At 45.3% G+C, this 22,376-nt stretch overlaps 1 protein-coding gene across 3 annotated transcripts in view; it reads right to left on the minus strand.

The window, feature by feature from the left end:
- Positions 1-22,376, minus strand: part of DOCK11 (dedicator of cytokinesis 11) — a 249,713-nt gene that overhangs the window by 110,981 nt on the left and 116,356 nt on the right. For all 3 annotated transcript variants that reach the window (XR_014460735.1, XM_083159557.1, XM_083159556.1), the window contains 5 exons: positions 18,782-18,901; positions 16,823-16,898; positions 7,748-7,851; positions 5,960-6,071; positions 562-628 (listed from right to left, as the gene is read on the minus strand). Coding sequence is in view for 2 of the 3 variants with exons in the window: in XM_083159557.1 (XP_083015683.1) it covers positions 562-628; positions 5,960-6,071; positions 7,748-7,851; positions 16,823-16,898; positions 18,782-18,901 (479 nt within the window). In the remaining variant the exon portion in view is untranslated. The remainder of the gene's footprint in view (positions 1-561; positions 629-5,959; positions 6,072-7,747; positions 7,852-16,822; positions 16,899-18,781; positions 18,902-22,376) is intronic.

Here is a 22,376-nt window from a genome sequence, read left to right on the forward strand (position 1 = left end):
GGTAATTGCACCTTTGTTGCTGTGTGCCACCACAACTGTTACCCAACTAGCTAGGCTGCATAAAGCATGATCCGGCTAGTACTCACTTGGGGTGGTGCCAGACAGACCTGGCCATCTAATTGAAAAATGCTCCACCCACAACACATCAGATAATGGGCAGATGTATTAAGCCTGGAAAAGAGATAAAGTGGGTACTTCTGTATTATCTGGGCTCCCATCTTAAATGCACCCCATTTTTTCATACCCCTACTATCCAACATATGCATGGAGTTGATTTTATATAGTGTGGCGAGTGCAGCGAGCCTCCGTGCCCGAAGCGTGGCGAGCGAAGCGAGCCCCGCGAGGGGACGCGGTCTCATAAGAAAAACGGGAGCCCAGATATTACATAAGTACCATAAAGTGACAGGAGATAATGCACCAGCCAATGAATTGTGTTTAAAAATGACAGTTGGGAGTTGATTGGCTGGTGCGTTATCTCCTTCCACTTCATCGCTTCACCAGGCTTAATACATCTACACCATTAGCTTTATATAACAGGAGACCAATAATGGTGCTACTTACTCCAGAAGTGTGAGAAAGTTCAGCAGCTCTTGTGGGGACATTTTGTTCCAGTAACTAATCAGCGAATCTGAAAATAAGAAATGTTTATAGTACGTTATGCAAAATACAGAATGTGCCAATGTAGTACAGTAAGTGGCTGCACCATCATATAGTAACGCTAAGTGAAAGTTGTTTTTGCTTGAACATTGCCCGTCAATATTAACCCTTTGAATGGCAACGTTGCTGTGAGAGATGTACAAATATCCCCTGAAAATGCCAGGGCCGTAGTCGAGGAGCAAATGATCTGAGGTTAATTCATTGAAGTTTAGTTAAATATTGCGCCCGAAAAAAAAAAAACGGTTGCTCTGATCGAGGCTGGGGTTTTAGCAAGGATTTTGCACATCTCTCACAGCTACGTTGGCATTGAAATATTTAATAGCTTAGAAGGCAGTTCTAGCTCTATTACTACTCAATTATTGTCATTTTCATATTACTACATTAGCGCTATTCCACAGGTATAATCACAGCTGCAACCTATTTTGTACATAAATACTGTATGTCATAATGTGGATAAAATATATTTTGACCCTGCAATATAATAACAGTACACAGCCTGTTTGTTGAGTATTATTTTTTTGAACCTTTCTAAAGGTGCCCATACACGTTACGATAACAGTGTGCAATGCCACGTGTTATCGGGCGGATCGCATTGCAACGCATGCGTTTTGCATGCAATGTGCGTGCGATGCGATCCGCGGGCAGTAAAAATAGTATGTGCAGCACATACTTTTTGTACTGTGCGATGCGATGCTTGCAGGAGCGTGCATTGCATTGCCTCGCATAGCACGTTGCTTATCACAACGTGTATGGGCACCTTTACATGGTTCCATAAGGGGTCTGCAGCACCTTACATAGTACATAAAATAAACAGGGCAAACAAAAGAAGAAAAACTGCAAAAGACTTACAGTACAATAACATTACACAACATGGTATACAAGCTGTAGAAATACAGTACTGCTGCATAGCAGTCATAATACCCATAAAGGCAGTCCTGTCTGAACCCAAAGGTTCAGTGCTGCTACTGGCAATGAGGTGGAGATGATGAACATAAAGCAAAAAAACACAAGATGATAGAGGGCCCTGCTCATGCGCTTACAGGAGCTTTACTGACAAATGGAATTGTCAATTATTCCCAACCTCCTGTCTTCCCAGGCCTCATCATACGGGGAAGAACGAGCTAATACAGTTTGTTGTGACTCCACAGACAGAGGATAGAATGCAGCAGAAGACCTAATGGGTGACATTTAATGGATTGAGAGATTTGGTGAGAAATCTCCTTTTTTTTTTTTTTTTAAAGCGGCAATCATTTACACTGCAAAATCAAACTGGTTTTGCAATGTAAATGATTGCCGCTTTAAAAAACTGGAGATTTCTTAACAAATCTCTCACATTCTGAATCTCTCATCTCTCACATCCTGAATCTCTCACATCCTGAATCTCTCTCATCCTGAATCTCTCAACCTATTCAATTTCGGGATACGGTCATTTGGTCTACAGAATGTTGATTGACAAGCATTGGGTCGACACCATTAGTTCGACATGGGGATATGTCGACATGGTTCTACTTTAGGTCAACATAGGTCAAGCTCGACACAAGCATTAGGTAGACACTGTCTAGGTCGACAGTCAGAAGGTGGACATAGGGTTTTTCACTATTTTTCGGAGCCGACATGTGCCGATAGGCGGTATTTCATGCCCTACCATCCACTAGGGAGTGTGCTGAGCGTAGCGAGGCACCCTGCCTGAAGCATTGCGAGCGAAGCGAGGGGATGTGGTGCACTTTAAACTTTGTCCATGTTGGCTGTGTCGACATTGGGTCAAAAACCCCATGTCGTCCTTTTAATTGTGATCTAGACACTGTCCACCTAATGCTTGTGTCAACCTAATGTCCTGTCGACCTTGACCCATGTCGACCTAATGGTGTTGACCTAATGCTTGTTGACCAACATACTGTAGACCAAACGATCCCAACCCTTAAATTTCACCCAATATGTACACAAATAACTTCAAAAAAGTGTGAGATCAATAATGATCTGATAGCAAAGAAGAAAAGGGGCATATGTAATAGAGTCCAAGTTCTGGAGGTGCTAAGTGCCGGCTGAACTCACACTTTTATTTAAAGCAGCAATCATCTACAAGGCAAATGCATGATGTTAGTTAAGCCTTATATTTGGTGAGCTTACTGCTTACTATTCCAGGGAAATCTCCCTGGTATAGTAAGCAGTATGATGGTATAAAAGCCCTAAATGTTTATTCTTTGTTTACAGGTGTGTCCTCAGAGACATATATATAAATATAAAGCACCTATGGCCCTTTCACATGGAGGGGCATTTGCTGAGCGATCTAGTGAGATCGCTCAGAAAATGCCAGTACAGTATATCGCTACGTGTGTAGGCCCCATTAGTCTTCCTACCCATGCATATGGGATATATGACACAAGCACAATTACAAATCTAATACCCAGTACACACCAGGATGAGCCACTCTCGATGCACATCGTGAGCGGGTCGTCAGTGTCTCGTCCGACCCGCTCACAATCATGCGTTGCGCACGATGTGCACCGTGAGCGGGTTCCGATCACGACCCGCACCCTGGTGTATGGTCGTTTTCAGATCCTACCTGCTGCAGGTTGGATCTGAATAACGACCGACCCACGGGACCGCGCATCGGATCGGGATTGGACCACAACAGGCAAAAAAGGGCCCAATCTACCTACTATCTACATCCAATCGGTCGGGATTGGATCTAGATTGATGGGATTGGGCCCTTGTCGTTCTGGTGTGTCCCCTGCATAACAGAACCTTTGTATGTGTTGTGTGTACTTTGCATGCACTTAATACATAGACTGATATGCTATTATATCTGATGTACAGTATTGTCCTTCTTGGATGTGATTGCACTTTGAATTGTCTGTATGCGATTTTTGCACTTCTGCATACTGTAGGTTATTGAATTAGTCCCAAAGTATGTACTAAAGGCTTTATCAGCTCACAGTACATTCTGTTTATTCTAAGTACATAGAAATGTGATGCACGCAGTAGGAGTTAATGAGTACCCGGAACCCACCTACCCCCTATTGATGGCCCGTTCTTGTTACATTGCACATAGATATACAAGTGTTGCATAACAATTAATTAGCACAGTCTCCTGGTTAGTCCTGGCCATGTCAATTTAGGCACCATGGAATGGCTAGCATGGTCTTCTGATCGACCCTGCAGCAGGGCCAACCAGAAGACATCACTAATGACAGCAGAGGCACGCAGGTGGGGTGTACACATCACACAGTGGCCAATATATCATCTTGTGTGTACCCGGCACTACTCTACCATGACCTCTATTGCACAACAAGCACCATGTCATCTGCTTGGGCTCACCAGATACACAGCACACTATCTACAGTACTAAATTATTTGGAAACAAGCCACGCACAAAATAAAAAAAGTACAATCTACAGTACATGATATTCTTGTTGTCCATAAAATAAAAAAAAATCTGCAATACAATGTACAATGAATTGTGAGGTCAAAAAGAAACTAAGGGGTTCTTTGATCACAAAGCTCTTTTATTAGAAAATGTACAAAACCATGCTGCACTGCAGGTGGGGTAGATGTAACATGTGCAGAGAGAGTAAAGGTCCATATACACTAGGCCCAGTGAGTATGGGGCACAATGATGGAGAAAATAGCTGGGCTGAAAAACCCTAAGTACATATACATTTCCCCGGGGGTGGATGACTTTCCATAGCAGGACGCTATGGAAAGCCGTCCTCTCCCTGCCTCCTAATAATAATAATACCCGCAGATGAGCGGCGGCCGGCAGCGATGATGCGGGAGTGCGCAGCAGGGCTCACCGCTCATCGCTGCCCCGTACACACTGGGTGGTTTCATGCTGAAAGCCGATCACAATTAGGGGGGTATTCAATGTCAGGGGCACGGCTGTCGAGCTAGCGCGACAACCGTGCCCCTGTCCCGTTCTCAGCCAGCTCGTCTGGAGCTCGGCAGTCGGGATTCAATGTCCCGGACGCCGAGCAGCGAGAAGGGGGCGTGGCCGCGAGTTGATGACGGAAATAGACGAGCTCCGGCCGGGAGCTCGCCTATTTCCGGCTTTTCTCAGCAGAACGAGCCCGACAGCTTGTGATGTCGGGCTCGTTCTGCGGAAAAACCCTGTTCAATGCTGTCGGGGAAGACAGCATTGAATAGGGCCCCGCAGCCATCTCCCCCGTCAGGAGATGGCTGCGGGAGGTCGACAAAGATTGAATACCCCCTAAAACTGAGAAGCTTCTACATGAAAGTCGCCCAGTGTGTACGTGACTTTAGATTTGTACATTTGCTAATAAAGCAGCTGTGTTACCAGATCTGAAAAACCCCTTAAGGGCGATGCTTTAAGATAAGCAGCCTCTCTTGTATAAAGTGAGTGATAATTAATCCATAATAAGAAAACACTAAGACAGCTGACAGTGCTGCTCTCCAAAAAGAACATTGTCATTCAACTTAAGTTTGCCTAAAGCCACCTGGTAATCCAGAAAGTTTAAAGAAGGTAGAATTTCTTGTCATAAATCAGATTTATATAGAAAAACAATATATTATATATATATTCACACATATAACAAAGACCTCTCACTGTAATGCTGGGTACACCCTGGCCAACATATCATCATTAGGTGTGCACCCCCCCCGACCCCCCTCCCGCCATGTTGTTCATAGACATATCTGTTACATTTTGCTGTGTGACTAGACACTGGTGACAGACAGCACAAGTAGGCGAGCAGATGATAATGCTCACCTAGTTGTGACATCAGACATGGCTGTGACTACAACTGCACAGGAATTCATTTTAAATATGTACAAAGCACATCAGAGTTTGGAATGATAAAAAGCAGTGGCCTCTGCATTGTGGCACTTTGTATACAGATTCAGACTAATTTGCACACAGATGCACGAGTGTTGCATATCAAATTAATTAGTGCCCTCTCGTTAAGTGGTTTTGTCACATAGGATTGTGACAAGACGCATATCTGAGCGATAGACACTTGGGGTGAAATTTAATAGGATGAGAGATTCAGAAAGTGCAAGATTTGGTAAGAAATCTCCAGGTTTTTTAAAGCGGCAATCATTTACACTGCAAAATCAAACTGGTTTTGCAGTGTAAATGATTGCCACTGAAGATTTCTTTCCAAATCTCTCAAATTATTAAAATCCCCCCTTGGTGCAAGCTGAATTGTACGGACATGGAGGCGCTGAGGACTGTTTGGTGTAACGCAGTATAACTCCTTCACTTGTTCGCTTGGTTTATCCTTTAATCCCAGATCGGATTCAAGTATGTAGTGTGGGAAGTATGTAGGTGGCTGAAGGAACTTACCTTCTGAAATCACTTTGACGATATACAGATAACAGATGAGTAGGCTCTTCAGCTCGTATGAGTCCAGTCTGCTGTAATGGGACACGCTGCTTTTGGTGGAGCTTCTACGCATCTAGAAAGGTCATTACAACAAGGTGAGTTTAGCTCTCTACAATTGGTGATTAAATACTGAATAATCTCTGCATAATTGGCTATGGCATGTCCTCAGATCAGCATGCACAATGGGAGCTCGCCGCAGGGACACACACCCTCTCCCCTCCGCCATGGGGACAGAGACTAGGAAGTCCGGACCATAGGAAAGTGTAACTGTGGCGATTGTAGGGACAGGGAGCAGAGAGGAGAGACTCCCTTGGTTTGAGTCCAATATACTAGAATCTATATAGCCTGGTACAAATACATAAATCTTAATAACTACCAGAGTCTGACTATACATTTATGTTTCCAGGCTCATGAAGTCTGAAACCGGTGACATCATCTCAAAGGACTAGTACAGTTCAACATAAGACAAATGAATGATGCTTATAAGGCTGCTGGAATGTGCACATAGAGGAACTGCAGTGTCATGGACTGGTCTAATTGCTATGATGAACGCTAATTCCAATTAAAATACACACAAAATGTATCACAAATCTCTTTCTCTAATATTACACAGGCCAGTGAAGTGCCTCAGCAGCGCCGCCGTCCTGTGCCTCCTCTCTTTGCCCCTACCACCACCTATAATTTGCACTATGAAGGGGGAAGAGTCAGTCTGGTTAATCCAGCCTTTGCTCTCCCCTAATCCTACCCCTTTCTGACACTGCTCAACATCACTATCTGGTGACCAGCCCCAGCACGAAAATGGGAAAGCTGTACTGCTACTGCTGTGCATGAGACTCGGGGCCGGCGACAGAGAGGGCCAGGGCTGGCAGTGCTGCTGAGACCCGGCGCCACTGAGAAGACCCAGTACCGCTTCTGCAGTTAACAAGCGCAGCATACAGTAGGAGCAAGTTTCATCTTTGTTCCTTTGGCCATGGCTAGCCATGGCTATTCTATTGTTCTCAGCTACAATACGTATTGTATTGCAGCTGAGAACAATAGAATAGCCATGGCTAGCCATGGACAAAGGAGCAAAGATGAAACCTGCTACTACTGTATACTGATTATATTCTTAATCCTTTCAAACCCCCGCTTCTTCCCACACACGTCCCCGTCCCCCCCCCTCCTCTTATTTTTCCTGGAAATGTGTTTTTGTTGCAATGCAATACAAATATGACATAATGAGACTGCTGATTCATTTGATATATGACATATCTGTGTGCGACTGAGTCTGTACACAAAGTGCTATAATGTAGAAGCCACAGCTTTTCTCCTATACAAGTTCTATACTCCACCGTATACAGACTCAGTCACACACACAATATATTGTACAAGTGTCATGTATCAATTAATCAGCACAGTCTGCTTGTGTGTGTCCTAGTTGCATTGCGTTGTGACGAACACACATTTACAGCAAAAAAAGACGCACAACCTTAGCAGATTTGCACAGGACCTGGCGGATCACTCACGCTGGGCATCTTGGGCTGCACTGCGTATTGAGGCTAGATGTAGAGGACACATTTGTACCTCACTCTATCAGTATGCGCACATTGGATCAAGAATGCACAGCGCGCGGTTGTCTCTCCTCCTGACTGGCCAATCATCTGCTATCACAAACTTCCCTCCATTTGGTGCATAAACAAAGAAGCCTATTCTGCAATAGTAATCTATATACACAGTATACAAAAATGGCTCCAGCGATGTGAACATTACATTTTCTCCATTCATACTGGCTTCAGTCATCCCATCGGTACAGATTGAACCTCTTGAGTCCTCTCTTTTCATGATGCAACCAGTGGAAAACAAGGAGCTGTAACCTTGTGGGCAAAAAAAGGAATTAAGTCAGTATAGAGTAGTAAAGAGAATATTAATTAAGAGCCCCAGATATCATTAGCAGCTATATATTACAGGAAGGGACTCATACCGATCAAATCTGTCTGGCAACTCATGCGCAGTGAACAATCTGTTGTTTTACTAGAATATTCTGTGCATTCATATATATCAGAGAAAATGGTTTTTGTGTGATTTTCTCTGCGATATGTCAACAGTACAAGCACGTGTCTCTAGTATTATTAAGTTTTAACCATTTTGCCAGTAGCTGCCAGGTAAGTATAGTCGTTGTAGGGTGAGCGTTGTGCCCCCCTCCCCTGTGCACTGCATACCATTCACCCATTATAGATATGACACTACACATATGCCTGGGTTTTGGAAAATGTACTCTCAAAAAATAAATCACATACTGTAGTCTGCATGTTGTTTCACTCTTTGGGGGTCAATCCAATTGTCAGTGATGACCTTGCAGGTGCAAGTAATCACGGCAGCAGCCTCAGTTGAGAGCAAAAAGAGGAAGGACAGAGAAGAGGAAGGACAGAGAAGAATGTCTTTTTTTGTTGGCGCACAAAGGTAAGTAGAAAAATTGTGTCTATAAATTTATAACAAAATTTCAATACTTTATTAGATATCGTTAAAAACTGTCAAATATGTGAAATATTTCTGTGTTGTGTACAAAATAAATATAAATAAACAAATGTATTATTAAAATACGGCGCCCTTGTCTTTTTTTCTTATAATAGTTAATTAGCCTCTGACGCGCGTTTCGCGGATAACAGTTTTATCAAGGCAATGCGTTACGGAGTCCTTGTTGGTGTCTAATTAATAATGTATATGTATTGAGTGTATTAAGGATTGTACCTCCATGAAAACAAACAGTGGTGCGACAATGGCAATGCAGCAGCAACTATAGCCATTAGCCGCACACTCTATAAACTGGCTGTGCCGGCTCAGGCATCTATGATACCGCCCGCCCGGCACCCACTGCTGAACACTGCACGCATAAGATATAGAGAAGCGGCAGCCAACAGGGGTGCAGATGTGGCGAGGCTACAGAGATAGAAACAGTAATAGGGTGATATCAATACGGCTATAACTATAGCCATTAATTAACTATTATATAACCAAATCATCTACTATAATTATAAACATCGACTGTATTACCTGCTTCTCCCTGCCTGAACTATCCGATATATGACACCGGGTTCAAACACTGTGAGAAATTCAAACAAATTGTGCCTAACAAAAAACACACATGTATTGAACATATAAGTATTGTATCTTACGAGAAACCTATAGGGTATAACAGCGGTGATAAGATCGCAATCACAACCGCTGACCATACACTGAACAATCCGGCTCTGCCGGCTCAGACGTTTCACGCTATTCCCTGCCTTATACCCACTTCTGAATTCTGCCCATATAAGATTTAAATGGGAAGCAGCTAATAGGGGTATAAAACTGGTGCAGAAATAGAGATAGTGCTGGGGCGACGCTGACACTGCTATAATCACAGCCGCAAGTCACCTACTACATGGCCCATTTCACTGATCTATCTGATACTTGATACTGGTTGAAAAATATTGTTGGGAATACTATTACCAAAATAATTGTGCAATTGATATAGCATCCAGATAGAATACTAGGTTCGTGGATCCTTTGCCTGTAATCTTTGGATATCACCGGCCACGCACTGGGCAATCTGGCTGTGCTGGCTCATGTGTTCACGTTACTTCCTTCCATAGAGGAGTGGCTTCATGGGGAAGGGGTGTGGCCACAAAATAATACCAATATATTATTATAGAGCACAGTTGTCTCCAATATTCAAATTTCAGCAACAGAGTTCCACATGCATAAATGCCCCCACAGCGCAGGTACTCCGCGGACAGAATACACTCTTCCCGGCATACTGTTTCCCAGGTGGCGGGTCCGGCGATGTGGGTGCTGCAGCAGCAAATTAGCAAGTTAATATGGCAGCCCAGCAGCGGGACTTGGGCCCGTGGGTGCTCATCAATTTCCGTGGGTGCTCGGGCCCTTGAGCAGCCACAGAATCGGCACCTATGATTGGGACGATGCTGACACGGCTATGATTGTGGCTGTTAACCATCCATCGTACAGCCTATTCCATTGTTCTATCTAATATCCGGTACTGATTGCAAAAACTCCATCAGGAATAATATTAAACAGAAGTAATATGTAATTGATGTAGTATCCAGATAGAATGACCGGCCCTTAGATCTCCTGCCTGTAGTCTTTTGACACATACAGTACTGCAGAAATCGGCTTATTAGTTTCAACATTTATATCACTCCTCGCCTGGCAACTATTGCCTAATATACCAAATATTGGTGGAATACTAAGGCGAACACAGAGTAAATGACAATATGGCCAGTATTCAATGAAAAATTTGCCTTGTTTTATGGCGAGTTTGTGCTATTTTCGCGTTGGAAGGAGCATTTTGCTCTCAAAAAGTGAACCACCCTATTCAATGTGATATTTTCGCCGTCTTTTTAAGTGATTTTCGCCGTGTCTCTCCGTGTAGCAATTCTCCATCTTTTCATGGAGAACTGGAATCTGAACTTTTAAACTAAAATTTTTTTTTTTTAATTTTGGTGTAAAAAAAATCAGGATTTTTTTTCTGTGAAGGGGCATGTTATTTTTATTCATGTGCTTATAGCACATGAATATATATTTAATTAAAAAAAAGATTACATTTTGAATTTTTTTTTTTTACACAGAGCAGCCAGCAGGGGGCCGGAGCTCTCGAGCCGCTCATTAGATATTCATATATTCACTGCATCCGATCATTACATATGCACGATCGGGTGCAGTGAATACTGGGTCCCCCGCTGGCTATAGGGGGGGGGGCAGCTTGTGCTGCCTGGGTCCCGGGGAGCCCACCTCCCCTTCACATATGTTCTGGGGCAGCCAGGGAGACTTTTATCTCCCTGGCTGCCACCGTTCCCCGGCTCCCTGCCAGCTCCCTGCCGCGGACGCTCGTCCGCTGCAGGGGTTAAGACTCGCCGCGAGTGGCGGCGAGTCTTAACCACATTGAATAGTGGGAGCAGGAGTGGCAGCGAGCCCTCCGGAACAGGGCGAGTGCATGGCGAGAGAAGAAATCTCTCGCCATGCACAGAGAATTATTCTCGTTGAATACTGCCCTATGACAGGATGTTGCCGATTACGGTCCTGCTCTCTGAACCATTTATTATCAAATACTGATTGCAAAATATTGTCAGTACTAAATGACTATGCAATTGATATAGTATTCTAATAGAATTTAACATACAGACAGCACATCCGACATCTGCTCTATTGCTTTCTTTCTTCATTTTAGAATATCAGATACTGATTGCAAAATATTATTAACCTTTAGACCTGGAAGGTTATGCAATAGATAAAGTATCTAGATAAAATACAACACATAGACAGATGCCCTGTCAAGTTCAACTAATAATTAGCCCAATTCACTTAGTGTCTTAATTATACAGACTACACTGGCAGATCGCGTGAGACAAGCCTAACAAATGAAGGCACAAATGAGAACAGTAGATACCATAATAATAACTACTTGATATACAAATATTATACCCCTTGTTTCTGGATTAGAAAGCAGAAATGTATTAACAGGCAGGCTGCCTGATTATAGTGTAATAACTCAGACACAAACGATTCTATGTCATTCCGCTATATACTGTAATGGTGTGTACACACGGTCAGATGTGCCTTAAGATCCTATCCACGATCCGATCAGATAGGATCGTGGATAGGATCTTAAGGCACATCCGATTTGCATCCAATCTTGACTATATAGTGCAGATCTGCACTATATAGACAAGGCAGCCAAGACTTTCTGGCTTCCGATACGTGAACGCGCATCGGGATCTGATAAAACGATCTGCATCCGATTCTGATTATATCGTACACGCCATAAGATAAATTGAAAATGTGTTTGAGGAATAGGAGGTACACACCTGAATATAATAAGTACTAGCCACCTAAAACTTTGTTGGAGTACATTGATAGTACACTCAGGAATTTTCTTTTTAAAATATAACAATATTAACAGTGTAATTTATGTGTAACTATTGATACAGTATCCAGTTTTGGCCACATGCCCAGAAAGTAAAAAGGCTAATCTGATAAGTAGCAAAACTGTGGGAATACTGTAAAAATACAGAACTTATTCAATTTTAACAGCCCATGTGGCTAATACATTCAATTAAGGAATAATAACTCATTGTCTCCCAGCACCAAGAGGTACAGAATGGAGGCCAAGTCACGAGTGGCTGGCGGTCGGAGGGGGGAGATACTGGCAACACCCGGCAGACACCGGTACACCCGGCAGGGATGGGGAGACGCGTCCTAGGGCGGCAGCAATGTACGTAATTCAGCGTACTGCCGCTGGGGGAGCATCACATGCTTTCCCTGCTCCCCCGGCAGCACTACGCTAATTGCGTACATTAACTCCACGCCCACATGGACACTGGGGGTATGACGTGGATAGTGGGGATATGAACCATTGTGTATTATCACAGCTCCTGCGCACGTTACGTAAGTTACATAATTTACGTAACTTACGTCCTTTATGTAGCACAGCTCCTGAACAAGTTATGTAACTTACATAGTTTACGTAGCCAGCATAATGGTGTATTGGTATTCTCAATATACCACTACGCAAACTACGTAATGGGCGCCGTGATAATACACAAGTACCACTGAAATACTCCCAAAAACATTTAAGATCTAAAAAGACAAGGACACCGTATTTTAATAATAAAATTGTTTATTATTTATTTTGTACACAACACAGAAATATTTCACATATTTGAGTTTTTAAAGATATCTAATAAAATATTTACATTTTATTATAAATTTATAGACCCAATTTTTCGACTTACCTCTGTGCGCCAACAAAAAAAGACATTCTTCTCCGTCCTTCCTCTTTTTGCTCTCGGCTGAGGCTGCTGTCGTGATTACTTGCACCTGCAAGGTCATCACTGACAATTGGATTGACCCCCAGAGTGAACAAACATGCAGACTACAGTTTGTACCATTTAATGTCTTTGGCTGCACCCCCATTGACATCTACAGACTTGGATGTCTCACTTGGGGTTCATATGAGTGCTATAGCACTAGCCAGTGCAGATATACCCCCTTCCCTTTTCCCCCATAACTGATAGATCAGTTGAGAGCAACCCAGATTTGTCACAAAGGGCTCTGAACACTTGTTGTGCAAAGTTGGGCTGATATCACATTCAACAGGATTGACCCCTTTGTTTGAAGTTCCTATTGGTCAATGTGCTGTTCAGCAAAACTGTCACTTAAGGGTGCATGGCCCCTAAAATTCTATATTGGACACTAGGTGATTCATTGCGCCCTACGGGCGCTCTTCTTACCGTCGTAAGGGGCTCCGCCCACTTAACATGTGAACGCCTTTAGTGTGTGAAATCTGGTTTGTATTATATGGAGGATTACCTGTATTGGTACTATAGTTAGAGGTGCAGTGTTTTGGAAGGTGGACGTGGGGGTGCTGCGTGTCTGGTGAAAGGGGGGGCTTGTTGTCGTTGGAGAGGCATTTTTTTGCGAGTGGTGGAGTTGGAGGTGCATGTGGGTGGTGTGGGTGTGCGAGGTGCAGGGGTGATGGTGCTGTAGTTGGGTGGGGGGTGGTTGACGCCAGTGTTGGAGGGGCGGTTGTGGGGTGGATGAGTGAAAGGCCGGTGTAGCGTTGGTGGGGGAGGGGGTGGTGTGGGAGGGGCAGTTGTCATATTTGCGCAAGTGGATGGCGGGGTGCTGTGGGTCGTGGTAGAGGAGCGGGTGCGGTGGTGTGTGTTGTAGTATGGTGTGTGGCAGAGCTGTGCAAGTGTGACGGGATGTGCTTGTAGGTGGTGTGGATGGGCTAGTGTGAGGTTCGAGATAGTGTGGGTGGTGGAGTTACACGTGTGGTGGAGGTGTGTAGGTGTGGTGCGTGGGTGCACCAGTTGCGAAACATGCATTTGCGTGTGGGTGTGCTGTGGGAAGTGTGTGGTGTGGTTGGGAGACAGATGGGTGCATGGGTAATGCAGGAGGGGGATGGGCGGGTGCAGTGTTTGTGCTGATTGTTGCGGGGGTACTGCGGGATGGAGAGGGGCAGGTGCAGTGCTTTTGCAGGTGGATTCGGGGGTGCTGCAGGTGTTGGGGGGTGATGTTGTTGTAGGTAGTGTGTTGGGTGTGTGAAGGTTGGGTGCAAGGGTGCTATGGGTGTGAAAAGGCATTAGGGGGTGGTGTGTATGTGGGGTGGTTGGCCATGTGGGTGGTGTGGGTTGGTTAGGTTTGGTGGTGCACCGTTTTAGTGCGGTGCATTTGCGGTGGAGCTGTGGGTGTAGTATCAAGAGTAGTGTATTTGGGTGAGGCATGGGTGCGTCGGCAGTGTAGGAGGGGGATGGGCGGGTATGGTGTTGCCAAAGGTGGGTGCATGGATACTTTGAGTTAAGGAATTTGTGGTGGAGGTGTGGCGTGTGTTGGTGTATTTGTGACAAGAGGGGCAGGTGCATTGTTTTGGCAGGTAGATAGGGGGAGTGTAGTGTAGGTGTGGGAGGGGCGGTTGTCGTGGTTGTGCAAGTGGATGCGGGGTTCCTTTGGGTGCTGGAGGGGCGGGTACGGTGGTGTTGCATGCGTATTGTAGTGGTGTGGGTGGTGGGTGGGGGAGGGTGCTTATTGGTGTGGGGGCGATGGTGGTGTGGGACGGCTGGGCGCATTGGTAATGCGGTAGGGTTATGGGCAGGTAGAGTGTTGTGGGGTTCTAGGGGGGTTAGGAGATTTGGGTGTTGGGGTGGTGAGGGTGGGTGCATTAGTAGTGTGGTTGGGGAAGTGGGGTACGTGGAGTGGCTGCAGGTGGGTGACAGTGTACAGTTGTATGGGTGGGTGTTGTTAGGTTTGCGGGGGTGTACTGTATAAATAGAGCTAGGCTTGTGGGGGGAGGGGGTGTATAGGTAGAGTTAGGGTGTGTGTGTGTGGTCACTAACCTGGGCTTAAAAGGAGGCGGCTTTTGGGGGACACGCCGGACCAATGAACTATTGCATCTTATGGGGACCTCCGCTTCCAGGTTCACTGCAAGCTGCTTCTCCCTTCTGTTCACCCTTCTGCCACTGGGACCCGCATTTCTTCTGGTCCAGTGGCAGGCACCCTGCTTGTGTCCTCTTCTGCTCCCTTTCATAAGGCCAGGCCGGCCTGACTCCTGTCATACATTCAGGGGCCGGCGCAGCAGAGAGCAGACGCATGTGCGGGGAGGGAGAGACTCTCTGAATCCCTCTGCCAGCCTGCGCACACATACTGGCACTGTGCCAGTTAAGTTAAAGATTGAAGGGGGGTTGAGGCTGTGAGCAGCGTGTGCGGAGAGGGAGGGCAGACACTGTGCACACTGTGCACCGCATCTATTAAGTGACGCAGAGGATGAAAGGGGGGGTGACCTGGTGGGACATAATTTGCATATGCCCCACCCTCATTTGCATATTACATGCCCCTTTTCACCACTAGAGGCTGTGCCGGTGCCTCCCCATCACTGCATAATGTGTGTGGGCTGTGGGGATGTGTGCACATGATGGGGAACTTTTTCGGTTCCCTGCAGCAGCTGAGCTACAGTGTTTGTGAGGACTGGAGTCTGTGACTGTGTGTATAACTCCGCCCAGTGTTATACACACAGTCACAGACTGACAGTTCTGGCTAAATATATAAGAGATTATACAGATTTCTATATACATCCAATCTTAGGACTGTGTCAAACTAAGTAAATCGCAAGGTACAGTAACTAAAAGTCAAGCACCTCCATAAGAATCCCATGCTGCCACGGACGAGCATACATTGGTGTTTGTGCAACCCATTACTCTTTAAAAATAGGGTACAGTACAGTATGTCCATCCATCACATATTCAATCATTTCAACTGTTGTCTGAAAGACAAACTTGAACTAGTAACACATTTTTTATATTGCATAGGTCACATACCATAGTACATTTTACCTATGCTATTATCTATGTTTCTAGTCACCAGAGGCAAGTTGGAATTTGGTTATACCCCCCCCCCCCCTTTAAATATAAAGGAAAACTAATACGGTGTGTGTATGTAAGTATATATGTAAGAGGAGATATACCGCTCTTGTGTGTGTGGTCCAGCTCTTATATGTACGCATGCCTTGGTGTGAATTGTGACATATGAGGCGGAGGCAGGAGGGGTATATTGATCTTATAAATAGGTTTCTGTTGTTATGTAATAGGTCTGTGTGGAGATAATGTGGGGTGAGACAAATATTTGCTAATTCTGAAATGGCTGCATAGGGAATCTCCTGTCCAAATGTTTTGAATACATCATCATAGTAAAAGTCATGTTGCCACATGGTTTGTTCCAGATAACTTACTTTTCTTCCCCCCAACTCAGAATCAGCCCCAATGAATGGTGAATAAGAGCAAATTGAACGCTATTAAAAGAGACAGCGCCTGATTTAGAGGTGGACGCTAATGTAGGTGCGAATGCATCTTTTTTCGCAGCGTGACTTTGCCTTATGCTAATTCTGCAGCTAATAGATTTCATACAGAGATGCCCGTCTGCAACATCCGACGTACATCGATTGCACCATTGCATATTGCAAGGGCCCTGTGAAAGCGAGAATGTCAGAACACGGCCGCAAAAATGAGCGCACCTACGTAAAAAGCTGAAGATACTGGCCGTGACATGCCAGCATCTGGCTGACCACCCCGCTGTTACCATCCAGGAACACCCACCAAAACTACCCCTCCCTGCGTTCAAATTTGTTCTCTGATGGTAATCATTGGAACACATGCACAGTGTATAATATAACACATAATACACAGTAGCCACCAACTTCGGGTGAGATCCCCTCTAGGTCGTTGTGTCTATGAACGCTCATCTAGTTGTATGTGATACAAGTATGTGTAATGCAAGCAGCGGCAGGACAGTACTTACCTGTATCTTTGTCCATAATCAAGCTTGACCTGTTAGAAGGTGCGGAGAAGTTATACATAAAAGAATCCCTGGATGCCTGCAGACGAATAACACTGGTCATTCTTTCAACAACATTTTGGTTTATTATGCTGTCAGCACAGAAAATCAGCAGCATTGTATACTACCACAATGCAGTCATATTATATCCCATCTGTAAACCATTCTGCATGCTATAGTAATAATACAATGATTAGTATTGTTGGTAATTTGTAAGGTGTCACAGAGCTCTGCAGTATAGCGCCATTCATAAATAGGGGGGTTATTCTAGTTCACTTTTTCTGACAAAATCCTTCTTAGATGGACAAAACCATGTGCGCTGCAGGGGGGCAGATGTAAAATTTGCAGAGAGAATTAGATTTGGGTGAGTTATTTTGTTTCTGTGCAGGGTAAATACTGGCTGCATTATTTTTACACTGCAATATAGATCTCACTTTGAAGTAAAACCCCACCCAAATCTAATTCTCTCTGTACATGTTACATCTGCCCCACCTGCAGTGCACATGGTTTTGTCCATCTAAGAAGGATTTTGTCAGAAAGAATGAACTAGAATAACCCCCTAGGTACATGTAAGATAGACAAAATAAAGGTATAAATAGAGACAAATGGAAGAAGGAGACGTTACAAGCTACTGGGGGAATGGCATGACTGACATACTGTAATAGTAATGAGTGTATGGGGGCAGCAGCAACTAGTGCAAATAGTGTAATAGGCTCTAGAAAAGAGATGGGTCCTTTATTTTAACAACAAAAGGGAAAGGTTAATGGTTAAAAAGCAATATTTATTTCTGCAATAAAGACAATTATTATAGTAAAAAAGCGTTTATAATATAATTATAAGCTCATAATAAAAAAAGGTAAAATAAAAATGATATGGAGTTGGGATTTATACTTAATGGTGTGGAGTCTTTTGGAGGAGATTCCTGAAGTGGTTTTGTCCCTGGGTTGTCCAAAGGTGGAATATTTAGGGATCCATAAACCTTTGGACATCTCAGTGGACAAAACCACTTCAGGAATCTACTCCAAAAGAAGTATAAATCCCAACTCCATATCATTTTCATTTTACCTTTTTTTTACGCTTTTATACCATAATAATTGTCTTTATTGTAGAAATGAATATTGCTATTGCTTTTTAACCATTAACTGATTGATCCAGTGTTTAGCGCTCCACCTTTCCCTTTTGTTGTTGCTACACCTTTCATGTTAGGGGTTTGATGCCCCCTAGAGGAGCTGCTTGACAACACACCCCATCAGGCGCCTGTTTACTTCTGGCCACACGGCTATTAGTAGAACCGAGCTTTTATTTTAAGACAGCACTTAAAGAATGACTTAGAGACCATGTGCCAGATGTAAGTACTGTAATCTACCGAGGGTGTGTCTTGTCTTATGAGTCTGTAAGACATGCAGTCTGACCAGAGGTGTCCAAACGTTTAGGGTGCCCATATATGGTGCGATGATTGCATGCGGTTTAAACCTTTTTAGTGCAAAATGCATCTCATGTAGTACAAATCGCACCGCATTCACCGCGCATAAAGTACAAAAAGTTATGTGCAGGGAGAACTTTTTGAACTAGATCGCATCTAGATCAAATCGCACATTGTTTTAGCATATTGCATGCAATCTGAAGTAGATGCGATGTGATCTAGTACAAAAAGCATCAAGCGCACATCTCATCGTATGTAGGCGCTCGCTAGGCAGCGAATATAATGAACCAGGCTAAATTGGATGGTCTGGATTGCTCCATTCCAATGTATAGAGGGAGGCAGCTGTACAGTGTTGTAAATTGACATTAATATATTTATTAACAGTAATCTATGCAGCGCAGAATATTTTGTTGCTGTGCAATTAATCTTCTTATAAACTGTTATATGAATAATAATAAATGACAATAGAATACTGTGACTGTGTATTGTATGGTACTTACAGAGGATGACAGGTCTGTGGTGCAGTGATACATGGAGTCTTTACTGGCGAATCGGGAGACATTGTCTAGCAGCATTCGCACCAGGGGAAGGTAAAGCAGGGTGATCTTGGCTTGCTGGTTCTACAAGATAAATGTACACATTGTAATAATAATATTTTGATAGTCATTATCACAAAATTCCCCCCAAAAATATTTCAATTTACAGTTTATTTTAAATCTGCACCATCACCTTAGATGCAGAAATTTTCAGCGGCTAATGAAAATCTATTTAAAAAAAAAAAGATAAATGTACACATTGTAATAATAATATTTTGATAGTCATTATCACAAAATTCCCCCCAAAAATATTTCAATTTACAGTTTATTTTAAATCTGCACCATCACCTTAGATGCAGAAATTTTCAGCGGCTAATGAAAATCTATTTAAAAAAAAAATGCAACCAACTATAAAGGCCCCCATACACTATGCGATTTTGGGACGATTTCATCCGATTTCGGCACTTTGTGCCGATAATCGGGTGAAATCGGCCCAAAATCGTAGGTGTGTGATATCTGATCCGATCCGATGCGCGGTCCCGTGCGCATCGGACCGGATCAGGGAGGTCGGACGGTCTGTACATACGATCACGTCCGACCTCCCTGTATGCCTATGCCTGCCACCTGACAGGCATATGCATGCAGACACCGGGGGAGCAGTGGGGCGGGCAGCGGGTCCCTGAGCGCCGGCGAGTGCTGCTGACTGACCTGGCCGGGCAGTGTACTTACACATAGCAGCAGCGGGGACGGGCAGCGCAGTAGCGGCTACTATATTTTTAAAATACTTGTCAAATGACCGGCCGCTCTCTGATTGGCTGAGAGCTCTCCGGCCAATCAGAGAGCGGCCGGTCATTTGACAAGTATTTTAAAAATCTAATAGCCGCCACTACGCGTCCCGTCCCCGCTGCTGCTATGTGTAAGTACACTGCCCGGCCAGGTCAGCAGCGCTCACCGCACCCGCCGCCCGCCCCCACCGCCGCTGCCCGCCCCCACCACCACCGCCGCCGCTGCCCGCCCCCACTACTGCCGCTGCCCGCCCCCACTACTCCTCACCGCCCTGCAGCTCCCCGGGTTTTTTTTTACATGGGATAAATCGCATGCAATTTATCCCATGTAAAAAATGGCACATCAAGTGCCAAATTGTATGTGAGCCTCCCGGGGAGCTGCCCATATGGCCATCCACAAAGCCGCTCATCTGCTGGTAATACAAGCAGATGAACGGCTTTCCCGGCAATGATGCGGGAGCGCGCATCACCGCTCCTCACCGGCCCGTACACACTTGGTGGCTTTGAACTGAAAGCCGCTCAAACTTGGTAAAAATGGTATATATATTCAGGCATATTCTGTGAATACTTCTGTATGTACCAATAGCTTTCTTCATATAGTCCTCCCCTGCACAAAAAGTCTAAAGCTGGGTACACATATATACAATTGTCGGGCTGTTCTTCCGTTCTGGGTCGGACAACCGTTCAATTGTATATGTGTGTACGCTGTCCCGTACGAGCGATAAACGGCAAAAAACTGTCTTGACCGTCCATACTCGGTCGGTCGACTGTTCTTTGCTGTTTAATTTTCATCCGACAGGACGGCCCCATATCGGTACAAAAGTGCAGTGTGTACGCTTGTTCGACCGATATGCTGCCGTCCTTGCGACTACACTGCCAAAGCTGGAACGCCCATGTGGGCGTTCCAGCTTTGGCTAAAAAAAAAAAAGGCTGAAAGAGCCGGGGCTGGTATTAAAAAATCAGGAAACCCGACAAATAGGGCTTCGCTGATTTTTTAAAACCAGACCCAGGCTCCAGGTCCGGGGCTGGTTCCCAAAATACGGGGGACAAAATGACCAGGCGTCCCCCGTATTTTAAGAACCAGCCCCAGGCCAAACCAGCCAGCAGGGTAATGCCACAGCCGGGGGACACTTATTATATAAGGTCCCGCGGCCAAAGCATTCAGTCCTCTGACCGGTCAGCCTGGCCAGGGGTCCTGGGGGAGTGGGGACCCCCCCAATAAAGGGGTCCCCCCCTCTAGGACTTACCTGACCTTACCTCTAGGACTTACCTGACCAGGCTGAAGCCTTGTGCTGTCCCCGGTGGCCCTGTGCGGTGGCCACTGGGCTGATTCAGTGTAAAAAATAGATGAAAAACCTATTGTCTTTTCCTGTGGAACTATGAGTCCCAGCAAGCCTCCCCCGCATGCTGGGACTTGGAGAACCACAAGTCCCAGCAAGCGGGGCATTAAAGGGCCCGCTGGCACTTGTAGTTCCACAGGAAGAAAAAATAGTTAAATACACACTGACACATTAGAAAAATAAAAGTTTAATACATACATTACACAAACACACTGATACTTACCTATCTTGATCCCGTAGGTAGGTCCCTGGGTCCGGTGGCTTGGTTCCGGGGCTGGTCCGGGGCTCCAGGGCTGAAGAGTCCGGGGTCCTGGATACGTAGTAATCCAAAGGGGTACCCGCTGCTCCCGGCTGCAGAGACGCAGAGGAAGAAGGATCTCTGCGTCTCTAGTATACAGCGGAGGCAGAGCGGGTACCACAGCAGCCGGGAGCAGCGGGACTTCAGCAGAAGATGCCGAGTTGGTCGCCACAGGAGCAGGTGAGTAGGATTTCCTTCCCCAGGTACCCCTTTGGATTATTACTTTGGATTACTACGGATCCAGGACCTCGGACTCTTCAGCCCTGAGCCCCGGACCCTGGGACCTACCTACGGGATCAAGATAGGTGAGACTCATAGACAATAGGTTTTTCATCTATTTTTTACACTGAATCAGCCCAGTGGCCACCGCACAGGGCCACCGGGGACAGCACCAGGCTTCAGCCTGGTCAGGTAAGTCCTGGAGGGGGGGGGACCCCTTTACTGGGGGGGTCCCCACTCCCCCAGGACCCCTGGCCAGGCTGACCGGTCAGAGGGCTGAATGCTTTGGCCGCGGGACCTTATATAATAAGTGTCCCCCGGCTGTGGCATTACCCTGCTGGCTGGTTTGGCCTGGGGCTGGTTCTTAAAATACGGGGGACCCCTGGTCATTTTGTCCCCCGTATTTTGGGAACAAGCCCCGGACCTGGAGCTGGTTTTAAAAAATCAGCGAAGCCCTATTTGTCGGGTTTCCTGATTTTTTAATACCAGCCCTGGCTCTTTCAGCCTGGTGCTGGTTACGGCTGTGGGGGGGACCCCACGCCGATTTTTTTTTTTAATAGGTAAAAGGGTGACTGCTATAATTATGCCCTAACCCAGCCCATTATGATAATTTTGGTCACATGTGACATGTCAATAGCCCAAATCGAGACAGTGTGTACGGTGGTACAATCTTTTTCTTGCGACTGTTTGGACCGGAGTACATCAGACGTCGCAAGTAAAATTGTACAGGTGTGTACGCGCGTGTCGGCTGCTGTTTGTGGACGGTCCGACGGGAGTACGGTCGGCTGAATGGTTGCAAGAAACAGGGATTGTATATATGTGTACTCAGCTTTAGGGGCAGATTTATTAAGCTTGGAGAAGAGATAAACTGGAGATAAAGTGGAGAAAAGGTAAAAGGTGTTAAAGCACCAGCCAAT

The sequence above is a fragment of the Crinia signifera genome, chromosome 9 (genome assembly GCF_055691185.1).
Source record: "Crinia signifera chromosome 9, ASM5569118v1, whole genome shotgun sequence".
Lineage (NCBI taxonomy): Eukaryota > Metazoa > Chordata > Amphibia > Anura > Myobatrachidae > Crinia > Crinia signifera.